Raw genomic sequence first — 17,787 nt, 5'->3', positions numbered from 1 at the left:
CTAATATATTCTATATACAGCAGCCTCTATTACATTATTCTATATACAGCAGCCTCTAATATATTCTATATACAGCAGCCTCTATTACATTATTCTATATACAGCAGCCTCTAATATATTCTATATACAGCAGCCTCTAATATATTTTATATTTACCAGCCTCTAATATATTCTATATACAGCAGCCTCTATTACATTATTCTATATACAGCAGCCTCTAATATATTCTATATACAGCAGCCTCTAATATATTCTATATACAGCAGCCTCTAATATTATCTATATACAGCAGCCTCTAATATATTTTATATTTACCAGCCTCTAATATATTCTATATACAGCAGCCTCTATTACATTATTCTATATACAGCAGCCTCTAATATATTCTATATACAGCAGCCTCTAATATATTCTATATACAGCAGCCTCTAATATATTCTATATACAGCAGCCTCTAATATATTCTATATACCGCAGCCTCTATTACATTATTCTATATACAGCAGCCTTTAATATATTCTATATACAGCAGCCCCTAATATATTCTATATACCGCAGCCTCTAATATATTCTGTATACAGCAGCCCCTAATATATTCTATATACAGCAGCCTCTAATATATTCTATATACAGCAACCTCTAATATATTCTATATACAGCAGCCTCTAATATATTCTATATACAGCAGCCTCTATTACATTATTCTATACACAGCAGCCTCTAATATATTCTATATACAGCAGCCTCTAATACATTCTATATACAGCAGCCTCTAATATATTCTATATACAGCAGCCTCTAATACATTATATATACAGCAGCCTCTAATATATTCTATATACAGCAGCCTCTATTACATTATTCTATATACAGCAGCCTCTAATATATTCTATATACAGCAGCCTCTAATATATTCTATATACAGCAGCCTCTAATATATTCTATATACCGCAGCCTCTATTACATTATTCTATATACAGCAGCCTTTAATATATTCTATATACAGCAGCCTCTAATATATTCTATATACAGCAGCCTCTAATATATTCTATATACAGCTGCCTCTAATATATTTTATATACAGCAGCCTCTAATATATTCTATTTACAGCAGCCTCTATTACATTATTCTATACACAGCAGCCTCTAATATATTCTATATACAGCAGCCTCTATTACATTATTCTATATACAGCAGCCTCTAATACATTCTATATACAGCAGCCTCTAATATATTCTATATACCGCAGCCTCTAATATATTCTATATACAGCAGCCTCTAATATATTCTATATACAGCAGCCTTTAATATATTCTATATACAGCAGCCTCTAATATATTCTATATACAGCAGCCTCTAATATATTCTATATACAGCAGCCTCTAATATATTCTATATACCGCAGCCTCTATTACATTATTCTATATACAGCAGCCTTTAATATATTCTATATACAGCAGCCCCTAATATATTCTATATACAGCAGCCTTTAATATATTCTATATACAGCAGCCTCTAATATATTCTATATACAGCAGCCTCTAATATATTCTATATACAGCTGCCTCTAATATATTCTATATACAGCAGCCTCTAATATATTCTATATACAGCAGCCTCTATTACATTATTCTATACACAGCAGTCTCTAATATATTCTATATACAGCTGCCTCTAATATATTCTATATACAGCAGCCTCTATTACATTATTCTATACACAGCAGCCTCTAATATATTCTATATACAGCAGCCTCTAATATATTCTATATACAGCAGCCTCTATTACATTATTCTATATACAGCAGCCTCTAATATATTCTATATACAGCAGCCTCTATTACATTATTCTATATACAGCAGCCTCTAATATATTCTATATACAGCAGCCTCTAATATATTCTATATACAGCAGCCTCTATTACATTATTCTATATACCGCAGCCTCTAATACATTCTATATACAGCAGCCTCTAATATATTCTATATACAGCAGCCTCTAATACATTCTATATACAGCAGCCTCTAATATATTCTATATACAGCAGCCTCTATTACATTATTCTATATACAGCAGCCTCTAATATATTCTATATACAGCAGCCTCTATTACATTATTCTATACACAGCAGCCTCTAATATATTCTATATACAGCAGCCTCTAATATATTCTATATACAGCAGCCTCTAATATATTCTATATACCGCAGCCTCTAATATATTCTATATACAGCAGCCTCTATTACATTATTCTATATACAGCAGCCTCTAATATATTCTATATACAGCAGCCTCTATTACATTATTCTATATACAGCAGCCTCTAATATATTCTATATACAGCAGCCTCTAATATATTCTATATACAGCAGCCTCTATTACATTATTCTATATACCGCAGCCTCTAATACATTCTATATACAGCAGCCTCTAATATATTCTATATACAGCAGCCTCTAATACATTCTATATACAGCAGCCTCTAATATATTCTATATACCGCAGCCTCTAATATATTCTATATACAGCAGCCTCTAATATATATTATATACAGCAGCCTTTAATATATTCTATATACAGCAGCCTCTAATATATTCTATATACCGCAGCCTCTAATATATTCTATATACAGCAGCCTCTAATATATTCTATATACAGCAGCCTCTAATATATTCTATATACAGCAGCCTCTAATATATTCTATATACAGCAGCCTCTAATATATTCTATATACAGCAGCCTCTAATATATTCTACATACAGCAGCCTCTAATATATTCTATATACAGCAGCCTCTAATATATTCTATATACAGCAGCCTCTAATATATTCTATATACAGCAGCCTCTAATATATTCTATATACAGCAGCCTCCAAAATATTCTATATACAACTGCCTCTAATATATTCTATATACAGCAGCCTCTAATACATTCTATATACAGCAGCCTCTAATACATTATATATACAGCAGCCTCTAATATATTCTATATACAGCAGCCTCTAATATATTCTATATACAGCAGCCTCTAATATATTGCACTATATACAACAGCAGATAGATAGATATATCTATCTCCTATCTATCTATCTATCTATCTATCTATCTATCTATTATCTATCTATCTATCTATCTATCTATCTATCTATCTATTATCTATCTATCTATCTATTATCTATCTATCTATCTATTATCTATCTATCTATCTATCTATTATCTATCTATTTATCTATCTATCTTCTATCTATCTCCTATCTATCTATCTATCTATCTATCTCCTATCTATCTATCTATCCATCTATCTCCTATCTATCTATCTATCTATCTCCTATCTATCTATCTATCTATCTATCTATCTATCTATCTCCTATCTATCTATCTATCTCCTATCTATCTATCTATCTATCTATCTATCTATCTATCTATCTATTATCTATCTATCTATCTATCTATCTATTATCTATCTATCTATCTATTATCTATCTATCTATCTATTATCTATCTATCTCCTATCTATCTATCTATCTATCTATCTATCTATTTATCTATCTATCTTCTATCTATCTCCTATCTATCTATCTATCTATCTCCTATCTATCTATCTATCTATCTATCTATCTCCTATCTATCTATCTATCTCCTATCTATCTATCTATCTATCTATCTATCTATCTATCATCTATCTATCTATCTATCTCCTATCTATCTATCTATCTATCTATTTCCTATCTATCTATCTCCTATCTCCTATCTATCTCCTATCTATCTATCTATCTATCTATCTATCTATCTCCTATCTATCTATCTATCTATCTATCTATCTATCTATCTATCTCCTATCTATCTATCTATCTCCTATCTATCTATCTATCTATCTATCTATCTCCTATCTATCTATCTATCTATCTATCTATCTCCTATCTATCTATCTATCTATCTATCTAATTATCTATCATCTATCTATCTACAATGTTACCTTAGTTTAAGAGTAACTTGGATTAAGAGCGTTTTTCCAGAAGAGCTCACAGTTTTTAAAAATTGTAACTTGGTGTAAGAGCATTGCTTTGGTTTAAGAGCTCCCTGTACTGGGTGGGAGGGGGAGTGGGGGAGGGGCATGGTGTGCATAGCAGGGTCTACAGCCATGTATTCGGACCCAGAAAGTCTCCGTCACCTTGCAAATCATAGCAGATCCACTTTAGGCTGGGGGTTACATCAGGGGACAGGAGTGTCGAGGTAATCTCTTCATAGCTGTAACACCTCTTTCCCTGGACAGAAAGTGCTGCTATACTGTGCTCACCCTATTCCCTGCTCATTCCTTCCTGCAGTCTCTGTCAGCCCTTGTGTTCCCTTCCTCTCCATTCCTGCTATCATGTGCCTGCACTCACACTCAGCTATACACACTGCTGCTATAATGTGCCTGCACTTACACTCAGCTATACACACTGCTGCTAAAATGTGCCTGCACTCAAACTCAGCTATACACACTGCTGCTATAATGTGCCCGCACTCACACTCAGCTATACACACTGCTGCTATAATGTGCCTGCACTCACACTCAGCTATACACACTGCTGCTATGATGTGCCTGCACTCACACTCAGCTATACACACTGCTGTATAGGAAAGCTTCTGTCACTGTCCTCCTGCACAGCTCTGTGATTCTCAATTCCTGATTGGTCCATGCTTAACACACGCCCCTTCCCCATTGCTGTCATGTGACCACACAGACCTCTGACAGCAGCCCTGCTTCTCTATTCTAGCCTGTTGTACTACACTACGGCATTATGGGGATCTACAGTTCCATCCTGTATCTACAATCTGCTGCTGTGTTATCAGGGTTATACAGTTACTATACATTATACACCACATGCTGATTGCTATACTGTACAGTAACTTATAATATCACATATTCTGCTGTTTCTCATTGTTTCATCTGTTCTACATGTCATTCAGAATAGAAAATCATTATTTTTGGGGTGTGGAACCAATTGTCTGCATTTCAGTGATTTCTTATGGGAAAATTTGCTTTGGTTTAAGAGTGATCTCCTATCTATCTATCTATCTATCTATCTATCTATCTCCTATCTATCTATCTATCTATCTATCTATCTATCTATCTATCTCCTATCTATCTATCTATCTATCTATCTATCTCCTATCTATCTATCTATCTATCTATCTATCTATCTATCTCCTATCTATCTATCTATCTATCTCCTATCTATCTATCTATCTATCTATCTATCTATCTATCTATCTATCATCTATCTCCTATCTATCTATCTCCTATCTATCTATCTATCTATCTATCTATCTATCTATCTATCTCCTCTCTCTATCTATCTATCTCCTATCTATCTCCTATCTATCTATCTATCTATCTATCTATCTATCTATCTATCTATCTCCTATCTATCTATCTATCTATCTATCTATCTATCTATCTATCTATCTACCTATCTATCATCTATCTATCTCCTATCTATCTATCTATCTATCTCCTATCTATCTATCTATCTATCTATCTCCTATCTATCTATCTATCTATCTATCTATCTCCTATCTATCTATCTATCTATCATCTATCTATCTCCTATCTATCTATCTCCTATCTATCTATCTATCTATCTATCTATCTATCTACCTATCATCTATCTATCTCCTATCTATCTATATCTATCTATCTCCTATCTATCTATCTATCTATCTATCTATCTATCTATCTATCTATCTATCTATCTATCTATCTCCTATCTATCATCTATCTCCTATCTATCTCCTATCTCTCTCTCTCTCTCTATCTATCTATCTATCTATCTATCTATCTATCTATCATCTATCTCCTATCTATCTATCTATCTATCTATCTATCTATCTATCTCCTATCTCTCTCTCTCTCTCTCTCTCTATCTATCTATCTATCTATCTATCTCCTATCTATCTATCTATCTATCTCCTATCTCTCTCTCTCTCTATCTATCTATCTATCTATCTCCTATCTATCTATCTCCTATCTATCTATCTCCTATCTATCTATCTATCTATCTATCTATCTATCTATCTATCTATCTATCTATCTATCTCCTATCTCTCTCTCTCTCTCTCTCTCTCTCTCTATCTATCTATCTATCTCCTATCTATCTATCTCCTATCTATCTATCTATCTATCTATCTATCTATCTATCTCCTATCTATCTATCTATCTATCTATCTATCTATCTATCTATCTATCTGTCTCCTATGGCAGAAGGAGCTGGAGAGTGCGCCTGTCCTCCAGTAGGTGGAGCTGGAGAGCGTCCAGGTGACAGCTGGGTGGATTCTCTCTAGCTGCCTCTCTAGTGACCACCTGACACAGATGCAATGCGGCGGCTCGGCTTCCATTTAATCATAGTAATAGCCACGAGGCAGATTTCTCTCGTTCTTCAGTTTTTTTCCTTGTAGAGTTTGTAACAAAACAGGTAAAGACTCAGCTACAACTCAGGAATGTGGAAAATCCACTCGGCCTGGTGCAGCGCGGCATATTAATAAGGGCACCACGGAAGGAAAGCTGGCAAGAGAGGCGGAGAGAGCGGAACATGGTGGAGAGAGCAGCACATGGCGGAGAGAGCAGCACATGGCGGAGAGAGAGCAGCACATGGCGGAGAGAGCAGCACATGGCGGAGAGAGAGCAGCACATGGTGGAGAGAGCAGCACATGGTGGAGAGAGCAGCACATGGCGGAGAGAGCAGCACATGGCGGAGAGAGCAGCACATGGGGGAGAGAGCAGCAAATGGTGGAGAGAGCAGCACATGGCGGAGAGAGAGAGCAGCACATGGCGGAGAGAGCGGCACATGGCAGAGAGAGCGGCACATGGCAGAGAGAGCGGCACATGGCAGAGAGAGAGCAGCACATGGTGGAGAGAGCAGCACATGGTGGAGAGAGAGCAGCACATGGCGGAGAGAGAGCGACACATGGTGGAGAGAGCAGCACATGGCGGAGAGAGCAGCACATGGCGGAGAGAGCAGCACATGGTGGAGAGAGCAGCACATGGCGGAGAGAGCAGCACATGGTGGAGAGAGAGCGGCACATGGTGGAGAGAGCAGCACATGGCGGAGAGAGCAGCAAATGGTGGAGAGAGCAGCACATGGCGGAGAGAGAGCAGCACATGGCGGAGAGAGCGGCACATGGCAGAGAGAGCGGCACATGGCAGAGAGAGCGGCACATGGCAGAGAGAGAGCAGCACATGGTGGAGAGAGCAGCACATGGTGGAGAGAGAGCAGCACATGGCGGAGAGAGAGCGACACATGGTGGAGAGAGCAGCACATGGCGGAGAGAGCAGCACATGGCGGAGAGAGCAGCACATGGTGGAGAGAGCAGCACATGGCGGAGAGAGCAGCACATGGCGAAGTGAGCAGCACATGGCGGAGAGAGCGGCAAATGGTGGAGAGAGCAGCACATGGAGAGAGAGCAGCACATGGTGGAGAGAGCAGCACATGGTGGAGAGAGAGCGGCACATGGCGGAGAGAGAGCGGCACATGGTGGAGAGAGCAGCACATGGTGGAGGGAGAGCGGCACATGGTGGAGAGAGCAGCACATGGTGGAGAGAGCAGCACATGGCGGAGAGAGAGCAGCACATGGTGGAGAGAGCAGCACATGGCGGAGAGAGAGCAGCACATGGCAGAGAGAGCGGAACATGGTGGAGAGAGCAGCACATGGCGGAGAAAGAGCAGCACATGGCAGAGAGAGAGCGGCACATGGTGGAGAGAGCAGCACATGGTGGAGAGAGAGCGGCACATGGTGGAGAGAGCAGCACATGGTGGAGAGAGCAGCACATGACGGAGAGAGCAGCAAATGGTGGAGAGAGCAGCACATGGCGGAGAGAGTGCAGCACATGACGGAGAGAGAGCAGCACATGGCGGAGAGAGCGGCACATGGTGGAGAGAGCAGCACATGGTGGAGAGAGCGTCAGGTGGTGGAGAGAGCAGCACATGGTGGAGAGAGCAGCACATGGTGGAGAGAGAGCGGCACATGGCGGAGAGAGAGCGGCACATGGTGGAGAGAGCAGCACATGGTGGAGAGAGCAGCACATGGCAGAGAGAGCAGCACATGGTGGAGAGAGCGTCAGGTGGTGGAGAGAGCAGCACATGGTGGAGAGAGCGTCAGGTGGAGAGAGCAGCACATGGTGGAGAGAGCATCAGGTGGTGGAGAGAGCAGCACATGGTGGAGAGAGCAGCACATGGTGGAGAGAGCGTCAGGTGGTGGAGAGAGCAGCACATGGTGGAGAGAGCAGCACATGGTGGAGAGCGCGTCAGGTGGAGAGAGCAGCACATGGTGGAGAGAGCAGCACATGACGGAGAGAGCAGCAAATGGTGGAGAGAGCAGCACATGGCGGAGAGAGTGCAGCACATGACGGAGAGAGAGCAGCACATGGCGGAGAGAGCGGCACATGGTGGAGAGAGAGCAGCACATGGTGGAGAGAGCAGCACATGGCAGAGAGAGAGCAGCACATGGTGGAGAGAGCAGCACATGGCGGAGAGAGAGCGGCACATGGCGGAGAGAGAGCGGCACATGGTGGAGAGAGAGCGGCACATGGTGGAGAGAGCAGCACATGGTGGAGAGAGCAGCACATGGTGGAGAGAGCAACACATGGGGGAGAGAGCGTCAGGTGGTGGAGAGAGCAGCACATGGTGGAGAGAGCGTCAGGTGGAGAGAGCAGCACATGGTGGAGAGAGCATCAGGTGGTGGAGAGAGCAGCACATGGTGGAGAGAGCAGCACATGGTGGAGAGAGCGTCAGGTGGTGGAGAGAGCAGCACATGGTGGAGAGAGCAGCACATGGTGGAGAGCGCGTCAGGTGGAGAGAGCAGCACATGGCAGAGAGAGCAGCACATGGTGGAGAGAGCGTCAGGTGGTGGCCGCTCAGAACCGGGACCTCCCGACAGCCCAGACAGACTTAAAGGCAATGTCCATCGCTATCTCCTGTATGGGGTCACGGCTCCATTCACCCCAGACAGAGCGCCAGCTCCTCTGTATAACTTATCTATAACCCGAGTAGCTGCAGTGACCTCACATACCCCGCAGCTGCCCGGCCATCAGCAGAGGACAGGGGCTGCTTGTGGCAGCCTGGATGATGAGCTGAGGCTTCCATGTCAGTCATCTCCAACCTGTGACTCATTATTACTGTGCTCAGCTATGGGGGAGATCAATGGTCACCTATGGGGGAGATCAATGGTCACCTATGGGGGAGATCAGCAATCACCTATGGTGGAGATCAATGGTCACCTATGGGGGAGATCAATGGTCACCTGTGGGGGAGATCAGTGGTCACCTATGGGGGAGATCAGCAATCACCTATGGGGGAGATCAATGGTCACCTATGGGGGAGATCAATGGTCACCTATGGGGGAGATCAGCAATCACCTATGGGGGAGATCAATGGTCACCTATGGGGGAGATCAAAGGTCACCTATAGGGGAGATCAGTGGTCACCTATGGGGGAGATCAATGGTCACCTATGGGGGAGATCAATGGTCATTTAGGGGGAGATCAGCAACACCGATGGGGGAGATCAATGGTCACCTATGGGGGAGATCAATGGTCACCTATGGGGGAGATCAGCGACACAGATGGGGGAGATCAATGGTCACCTATGGGGGAGATCAATGGTCATTTAGTGGGAGATCAGCAACACCGATGGGGGAGATCAATGGTCACCTATGGGAGAGATCTGCGACACTGATGTGGGAAATCAATGGTCACATATGGGGGAGATTAGCGACACGATGGGGGAGATCAATGGTCACCTATGGGGGAGATCAGCGACACTGATGGGGTAGATCAATGGTCACCTATGGGGGAGATTAGCAGTCACCTATGTGGAGATCAGCGGTCACCTATAGAGGAAATTAGCGGTCACCTTTGGGGAGATAAGTGGCCACCTATGAGGAACATCAGTGGACACCTATATTGGAGATCAGAGGTCACCTATGGGGGAGATCAGCAGTCACCTATGGGGGAGATCAGCAGTCACCTATGAGGAGATCAGCAGTCACCTATGGGGGAGATCAGCAGTCACCTATGGGAGAGATCAGCAGTCACCTATGGGGGAGATCAGCGGTCACCTATGGGAGAGATGAGTGGTCACCTATGAGGAGATCAGCAGTCACCTATGGGGGAGATCAGCGGTCACCTATGGAGGAGATCAGAGGTCACCTATGAGGAGATCAGCGGTCACCTATGGGAGAGATCAGCAGTCACCTATGGGGGAGATCAGCAGTCACCTATGGGAGAGATCAGCAGTCACCTATGGGGGAGATCAGCAGTCACCTATGGGGGAGATCAGCAGTCACCTATGGGGGAGATCAGCAGTCACCTATGGGGAGATCAGCAGTCACCTATGGGAGAGATCAGCAGTCACCTATGGGGGAGATCAGCAGTCACCTATGGGGGAGATCAGCGGTCACCTATGGGGGAGATCAGCAGTCACCTATGGGGAAGATCAGCAGTCACCTATGGGGGAGATCAGCAGTCACCTATGGGGGAGATCAGCAGTCACCTATGGGAGAGATCAGCAGTCACCTATGGGAGAGATCAGCAGTCACCTATAGGGAAGATCAGCAGTCACCTATGAGGAGATCAGCAGTCACCTATGGGAGAGATCAGCGGTCACCTATGGGGGAGATCAGCAGTCACCTATGGGGGAGATCAGCAGTCACCTATGGGAGAGATCAGCAGTCACCTATGGGGGAGATCAGCAGTCACCTATGGGGGAGATCAGCGGTCACCTATGGGAGAGATCAGCAGTCACCTATGAGGAGATCAGCAGTCACCTATGGGAGAGATCAGCGGTCACCTATAGGGGAGATCAGCAGTCACCTATGAGGAGATCAGCAGTCACCTATGGGAGAGATCAGCAGTCACCTATGAGGAGATCAGCAGTCACCTATGGGGGAGATCAGCAGTCACCTATAGGGGAGATCAGCAGTCACCTATGGGAGAGATCAGCAGTCACCTATAGGGGAGATCAGCAGTCACCTATGGGGGAGATCAGCAGTCACCTATAGGGGAGATCAGCAGTCACCTATGGGGGAGATCAGCAGTCACCTATGGGGAAGATCAGCAATCACCTATGGGGGAGATCAGCGGTCACCTATGGGAGAGATCAGCAGTCACCTATGAGGAGATCAGCAGTCACCTATGAGGAGATCAGCAGTCACCTATGGGAGAGATCAGCAGTCACCTATAGGGGAGATCAGCAGTCACCTATAGGGGAGATCAGCAGTCACCTATGGGGGAGATCAGCAGTCACCTATGAGGAGATCAGCAGTCACCTATGGGGGAGATCAGCGGTCACCTATGGGAGAGATCAGTGGTCACCTATGGGGGAGATGAGCAGTCACCTATGAGGAGATCAGCAGTCACCTATGGGGGAGATCAGCGGTCACCTATGGGAGAGATCAGCGGTCACCTATGGGGGAGATGAGCAGTCACCTATGAGGAGATCAGCAGTCACCTATGGGGGAGATCAGCAGTCACCTATGGGAGAGATCAGCAGTCACCTATGAGGAGATCAGCAGTCACCTATGGGGGAGATCAGCAGTCACCTATGGGGGAGATCAGCAGTCACCTATGGGGGAGATCAGCAGTCACCTATGGGGGAGATCAGCAGTCACCTATGGGAGAGATCAGCAGTCACCTATGGGGGAGATCAGCAGTCACCTATGGGGGAGATCAGCAGTCACCTATGGGGGAGATCAGCAGTCACCTATGAGGAGATCAGCAGTCACCTATGGGGGAGATCAGCAGTCACCTATGGGGGAGATCAGCAGTCACCTATGGGGGAGATCAGCAGTCACCTATGGGAGAGATCAGCAGTCACCTATGGGGGAGATCAGCAGTCACCTATGGGGGAGATCAGCAGTCACCTATGGGGGAGATCAGCAGTCACCTATGGGGGAGATCAGCAGTCACCTATGGGGGAGATCAGCAGTCACCTATGGGGGAGATCAGCAGTCACCTATGGGGGAGATCAGCAGTCACCTATGGGGGAGATCAGCAGTCACCTATGGGGGAGATCAGCAGTCACCTATGGGGGAGATCAGACCCAGACACCTGTAACATACAGATACATATGTGAATACAGATCATTCTACTCATCTTCCGGTTTGCCAAGAAATCACCCTGAGCTGTGACTGAGCAGAGCCGGGCTACTCAGATGCAGCAGAGCTGACTGTGTCACGTGGAACAGAGACGAGTGTCTCTTCTATACCGAGTCCAGCTTGCTAAATGTAGTGGTGCTGAGTTAGTCAAGTAACAGAAGTGACAGGGGGAGATGTAGCAGGACTGACTTATATTATCAAATTATACCATAGCCAGGTGTGTCAGATGTAGCAGAGTGGGTTTACCTAATGTAGCAGAAAGGAGTTTGTCAGACGTCAGGCCCAGATTATTAAATGTAGAACCCTTTTGCCAATCTATAGATCAATCCTCAGTTTTCTTCATGTAGCAAAATTGAGTTTGTTAAATGTTCATCTATAGCAGAGCTGAGCGTTAGATGTAGCAGGGTTGAATTTGCCGGATGTGTCAGGTCTAATGATTATTGCCGAGTTTGTCATCTATAGCAGAGCTGGGCTAGTCGGCTACAACAGAGATGAGGGTCAGATGTAGTAGAGCTGAGTTTGTCATCTATAGCAGAGCTGGGCTAGTCGGCTACAACAGAGATGAGGGTCAGATGTAGTAGAGCGGAGTTTGTCATCTATAGCAGAGCTGGGCTAGTCGGCTACAACAGAGATGAGGGTCAGATGTAGTAGACTTGAGTTTGTCATCTATAGCAGAGCCGGGCTAGTTGGCTACAACAGAGATGAGGGTCAGATGTAGTAGAGCTGAGTTTGTTAAATGTATCATAGTTTGTCACCTAGCAAGCAAATTATCAGGGTCAGATATAGCAGAGCTGAATTTGCCATATGAGCCAGTCAAATGTATTACAGCTGAGTTTGTCACAAATAGCAGAGCTGAGTTTGTAGCACAGTCCAGCTTGTCAGACCTATATACCCCATGACTGTGAGATGTAGAAGTGCCCAGTTTGGTACATGTAACTATGTGTTTGTCAGCTTTAGCACAGATGAGCTAGTCCCATAAAACAGAGATGAGTTTGTGATTTAGTTTGTCAAGTGTAACATAGCCGGATTAGTCCCTTATAGCAGAGCCGAGCTTGTCATAGGTAGAAATGCACAGTCTGATGCATGAAACAATGCTCTGAGTGCCAGATGTAGCAGAGCTGAGTTTGTCAAATGTTACATAGCTGAATTTGTCCCATAGAAGACAACTAATCACATGTCACAGGGATGAGGGTAAAAGGTAGCAGAGCTGAGCTTGTCAAGTGTAACATGACAAGTGGAGCAGAGCTGGTCACCTATGACAGTGATAAGTGCAAGATGTAGCAGAACTGAGTTTGTCACATGTAACATTGCTGAATTTGTCACATAGAAGACAACTAATCACATGTCACAGGGATGAGGTTCAGATGTAGCAGAGCTGAGTTTTTCAAATTTTACTTCGACGATTTTGCCACCTATAGTAGAGCAGAGCTGGTCACCTATCACAGTGATGAGTACCAGATGTAGCAGAACTGAGTTTGTCAAAGGTAATATAACATAGCAGACCAGTGCTAGTCACCTATAACACAGCTGAGTTTGTGAACAGTAAAAGGCTGACTTTTCTAGATGTAGCAGAGCTGAGCTACTCACCTATTACAGTGATGAGTACCAGATGTAGCAGAGCTGAGTTTGTCAAAGGTAATATAACATAGCAGACCAGTGCTAGTCACCTATAACACAGCTGAGTTTGTGAACTGTAAAAGGCTGACTTTTCTAAATGTAGCAGTGCCGAGCTAGTCGCCTATCACAGTGATGAGCACCAGATGTAGCAGAACTGAGTTTGCCACCCAGAGCCGGTCATAACAGTCCTATAACAGAGCTGAGTATGCAAACACATGTCAAATGTAGCCGAGCTAAGCTAGTCACCTATCGCAGTGGTGAGCACCAGATGTAGCAGAACTGAGTTTGCCACCCAGCCGACTTCTATAAAATCTACACGTAGCAGTGCTGAGCTTGTCACGTGCATAAGAGATGCGTTTGTCCTATAAACAATATGATGTAGGAGAACCCAATTGACCACCTAGCAGAGCCGATATTGTGAATTCTAAAAAAAAAGCAATCTAGATGTAGCAGTGCCGAGCTTACCACGTGCATTGATGTCCTAAAATTAGATTGTAAGCTTCAATGGCAAGGGAGAACAAGGTAGCAGAACATAGGAGACACAACAAATTCAGCTCTGCTACATCTGTAATTCTTCACCGCTTGCAGAACTACAACTCCCACCATGAGCTGACAGCCTGTGTAATTCTTTAGCTCTTGCCAAACTACAATTCCCATCATGACCTGACAGCATGCGTAATTCTTCAGCTCTTGCCAAACTACAACTCCCATCATGCCCTGACAGCCGGCGTAATTCTTCAGCTCTTGCAAAACCACAACTGGCGCTATAGAAATAAATATTATTATTATTATTATTATTATTATTATTATTATTACAACTCCCATCATGACCTGACAGCCTTTGTAATTCTTCAGCTCTTGCCAAACTACAACTCCCATCATGACCTGACAGCCTTCGTAATTCTTCAGCTCTTGCCAAACTACAACTCCCATCATGACCTGACAGCCTTCGTAATTCTTCAGCTCTTGCCAAACTACAACTCCCATCATGACCTGACAGCCTTCGTAATTCTTCAGCTCTTGCCAAACTACAACTCCCATCATGACCTGACAGCCTTTGTAATTCTCCAGCTCTTGCCAAACTACTACTCCCATCATGACCTGAAAGCCTTCGGAATTCTTCAGCTCTTGCCAAACTACAACTCCCATCATGACCTGACAACCAGCGTAATTCTTTAGCTCTTGCAAAACTACAACTCCCATCATGAACTGACAGCTTTCGTAATTATTCCGCTCTTGCCAAACTACAACTCCCATCATGAACTGACAAACTTCGTAATTATTCAGCTCTTGCCAAACTACAACTCCCATCATGAACTGACAGCCTTCGTAATTCTTCAGCTCTTGCAAAACTACAACTCCCATCATGCCCTGACAGCCTTCGGCTGTCAGGGCATGATGGGAGTTGTAGTTTTGCAACCATCAATTTTTTTTATTTTATTTTTTTAAGGGGGCGACGCAATTCTTTGCAGGTACTCACCCTAATTTCATGTAGATGATCCCGAAACAGAGAAACACATAGAAAATCCACCTCCGGGAGTGTCTGTGCATGGTCTAGACAAAAGGCTGATCCATATAAAGTTATGAAAAAATGAGTTCAGGGTTGCGAGTATATCCCAGCAATTGCATGTTTCACTCTAAACCAAAGAGCAGCGGGTTCGCTTGTAAAAACAGTGCAGTGTGGAAGCCGCCCGCTCTGCCCGGATCCATGGAGGAGAAGAAGAAGAAGAAGCAGGGGGTTTGATGTAGGAAGAGTGGAATTGAGAGGGATTATCTCTTAACCCCAAAGGAGTGAGAGGCAGAGAGACGTCTCTGTGGAACCATCCCATCCAGTGTGGAGGCCAATGTGTCCCTACTTGTTCTGACTACTCCAGGTAACAAGCTGCCTGGGTGAGAGCAGGTAGGAGGGAGGATCTCAGGGTGAGACATTGCCTGTCACTCTTCCCTCTGTCTCTCTCGCCTCTGTCTCTGCCTGTCTCTCTCACTCGCTCTCTCTCTTTTTCCTCCTTCTCCTGCATTTGTCTCTTTCACCTCGGAGTCTCCGCCATTCTCGGTTTACACTGTACAAACACACCTTGCATTGTGTTGTTTTTATCCCCTGTCACAATACGCCGCGTCTCACTCGCAAGCTGTCACTTTAGACTGTCTCTTTTCAACCGGCGATGTAGCAGAGTCGAATTTACTTTACGACTTTACTTTTTTTTTTTGCTTAAATTCCGATACGGATTCCCTGTCGTAATAATAATAGTAATTGTGCGTCGATTTTTTTTTTTTTTAATTCCCTGTCCCCCATTGAGCCTCACTATCTAAATTCACCACTTCATAGACAAACTCCATCCAAATGTTATTGTTGGGATTCGAACCCAGAAGCGCAAACCTAGAGAGAACATACAAACTCTGGGGGAGATTTATCAAACTGGTGTAAAGTAGAACTGGCTCAGTTGCCCCTAGCAACCAATCAGATTCCACCTTTCCTTTTCCAAAGAGTCTGTGAGGAATGAAAGATGGAATCTGATTGGTTGCTAGGGGCAACTGGGCCAGTCTCACTTTATACCATGTTTCATAAATCCCCCCCATAGTGTAAAGTGAAACTGGCTCAGTTGCCCCTAGCAACCAATCAGATTCCACCTTTCATTCCTCACAGACTCTTTGGAAAATGAAAGGTGGAATCTGATTGGTTGCTAGGGGCAACTGAGCCAGCTTCAATTTACACCATGTTTCATAAATCTTCCCCTCTGTGCAGATGTTGTCTTGGGTAGGATATAAAGCCAGAACCCCCTAAATGCAAACCCACAGAGAATATAAAGACTTTTTGCATAATAAAGAACCTGACAAAGAACATACAAACTCTTTGAAGATGTTGTCCTTTGTTGAACCTATAACCCTACAAAAAACATTTGAACCCAGAACCCCTTAACACATACAAACTCATACAAATATTGTCCTTGTGAAATTTGAACCCAGAATCCCCACAGAGAACATACAAGCCCTTTGCAGATATCATCCTTTTTGGATCTGAACTTCGAACCCTACATAGAACATACAAACTCTTTGCAGATATTGTCCATGGTAGGATTTTAACCCAGAACCCCCTATATGCAAACCCAGAGAGAACATACAGACTCTTTGAAGATCTGAAACCAGAACCCCTACATAGAACATACAAACTCTTTGCAGATGTTGTCCTTGGTTGGATTTGAACCTAGAACCCTATTTAGAACATGCTCCTTGCACACGTCAGCGGTGGGATTTGAACCCAAAACCCCATAACACATACAAACTCTTTGCAGATATTGTCTTTGGTTGGATTTGAACCTAGAACTCTACATGGAACATGCAAACTCCTTGCACACATTGTCAGCGGTGGGATTTGAACCCAGGACCCCCTAACACATACAAACTCTTTGAAGATGTTGTCCTTGGTTGGATTTGAACCCAGAACCCCCTAACACATACAAACTCATACAACTATTGTCTTTTTGGGATTTGAACACAGAACCCCCACAGAGAACATACAAACCCTTTGCAGATATCATCCTTTTGGGATCTGAACTTCGAACGCTACATAGAACATACAAACTCTTTGCAGATGTTGTCCTTGGTAGGATTTGAACCTAGAACACCCTAAATGCAAACCCACAGGGAACATACAAACTCTTTGCAGATGTTGTCCTTGGTTGGATTTGAACCTAGAACCCGACATAGAACGTACAAACTCCTTGCAGATGTTGTCCTTGGTTGGATTTAAACCTAGAACCCGACATAGAACGTACAAACTCTTTGAAGATGTCGTCCTTGGTTGGATTTGAACCTAGAACTCTACATGGAACATGCAAACTCCTTGCACACATTGTCAGCAGTGGGATTTGAACCCAGAACCCCCTAACACATACAAACTCTTTGAAGATGTTGTCCTTGGTTGGATTTGAACCCAGAACCCCTTAACACATAGAAACTTTTTGAAGATGTTGTCCTCGGTTGGATTTGAACCCAGAACCCCTTAGCACATACAAACTTATACAAATATTGTCCTTGT

The 17,787-nt window shown here is 43.9% G+C and overlaps 1 protein-coding gene across 1 annotated transcript in view; it reads right to left on the bottom strand.

The window, feature by feature from the left end:
• WNT7B (Wnt family member 7B) overlaps positions 1-15,596 on the bottom strand; it is a 113,091-nt gene extending 97,495 nt beyond the window's left edge. The window contains exon 1 of the mRNA XM_069967845.1: positions 15,232-15,596. Within this exon, the coding sequence (XP_069823946.1) occupies positions 15,232-15,302 (71 nt within the window). The 5' untranslated portion in view covers positions 15,303-15,596. The remainder of the gene's footprint in view (positions 1-15,231) is intronic.
• Positions 15,597-17,787: the final 2,191 nt, after the last annotated feature.

The sequence above is a fragment of the Dendropsophus ebraccatus genome, chromosome 1 (assembly GCF_027789765.1).
Source record: "Dendropsophus ebraccatus isolate aDenEbr1 chromosome 1, aDenEbr1.pat, whole genome shotgun sequence".
NCBI classification, from domain to species: Eukaryota; Metazoa; Chordata; class Amphibia; order Anura; family Hylidae; genus Dendropsophus; species Dendropsophus ebraccatus.
Note: the sequence above shows the minus strand (reverse complement) of the source record. Positions and strands in the feature narration are given on the sequence as shown.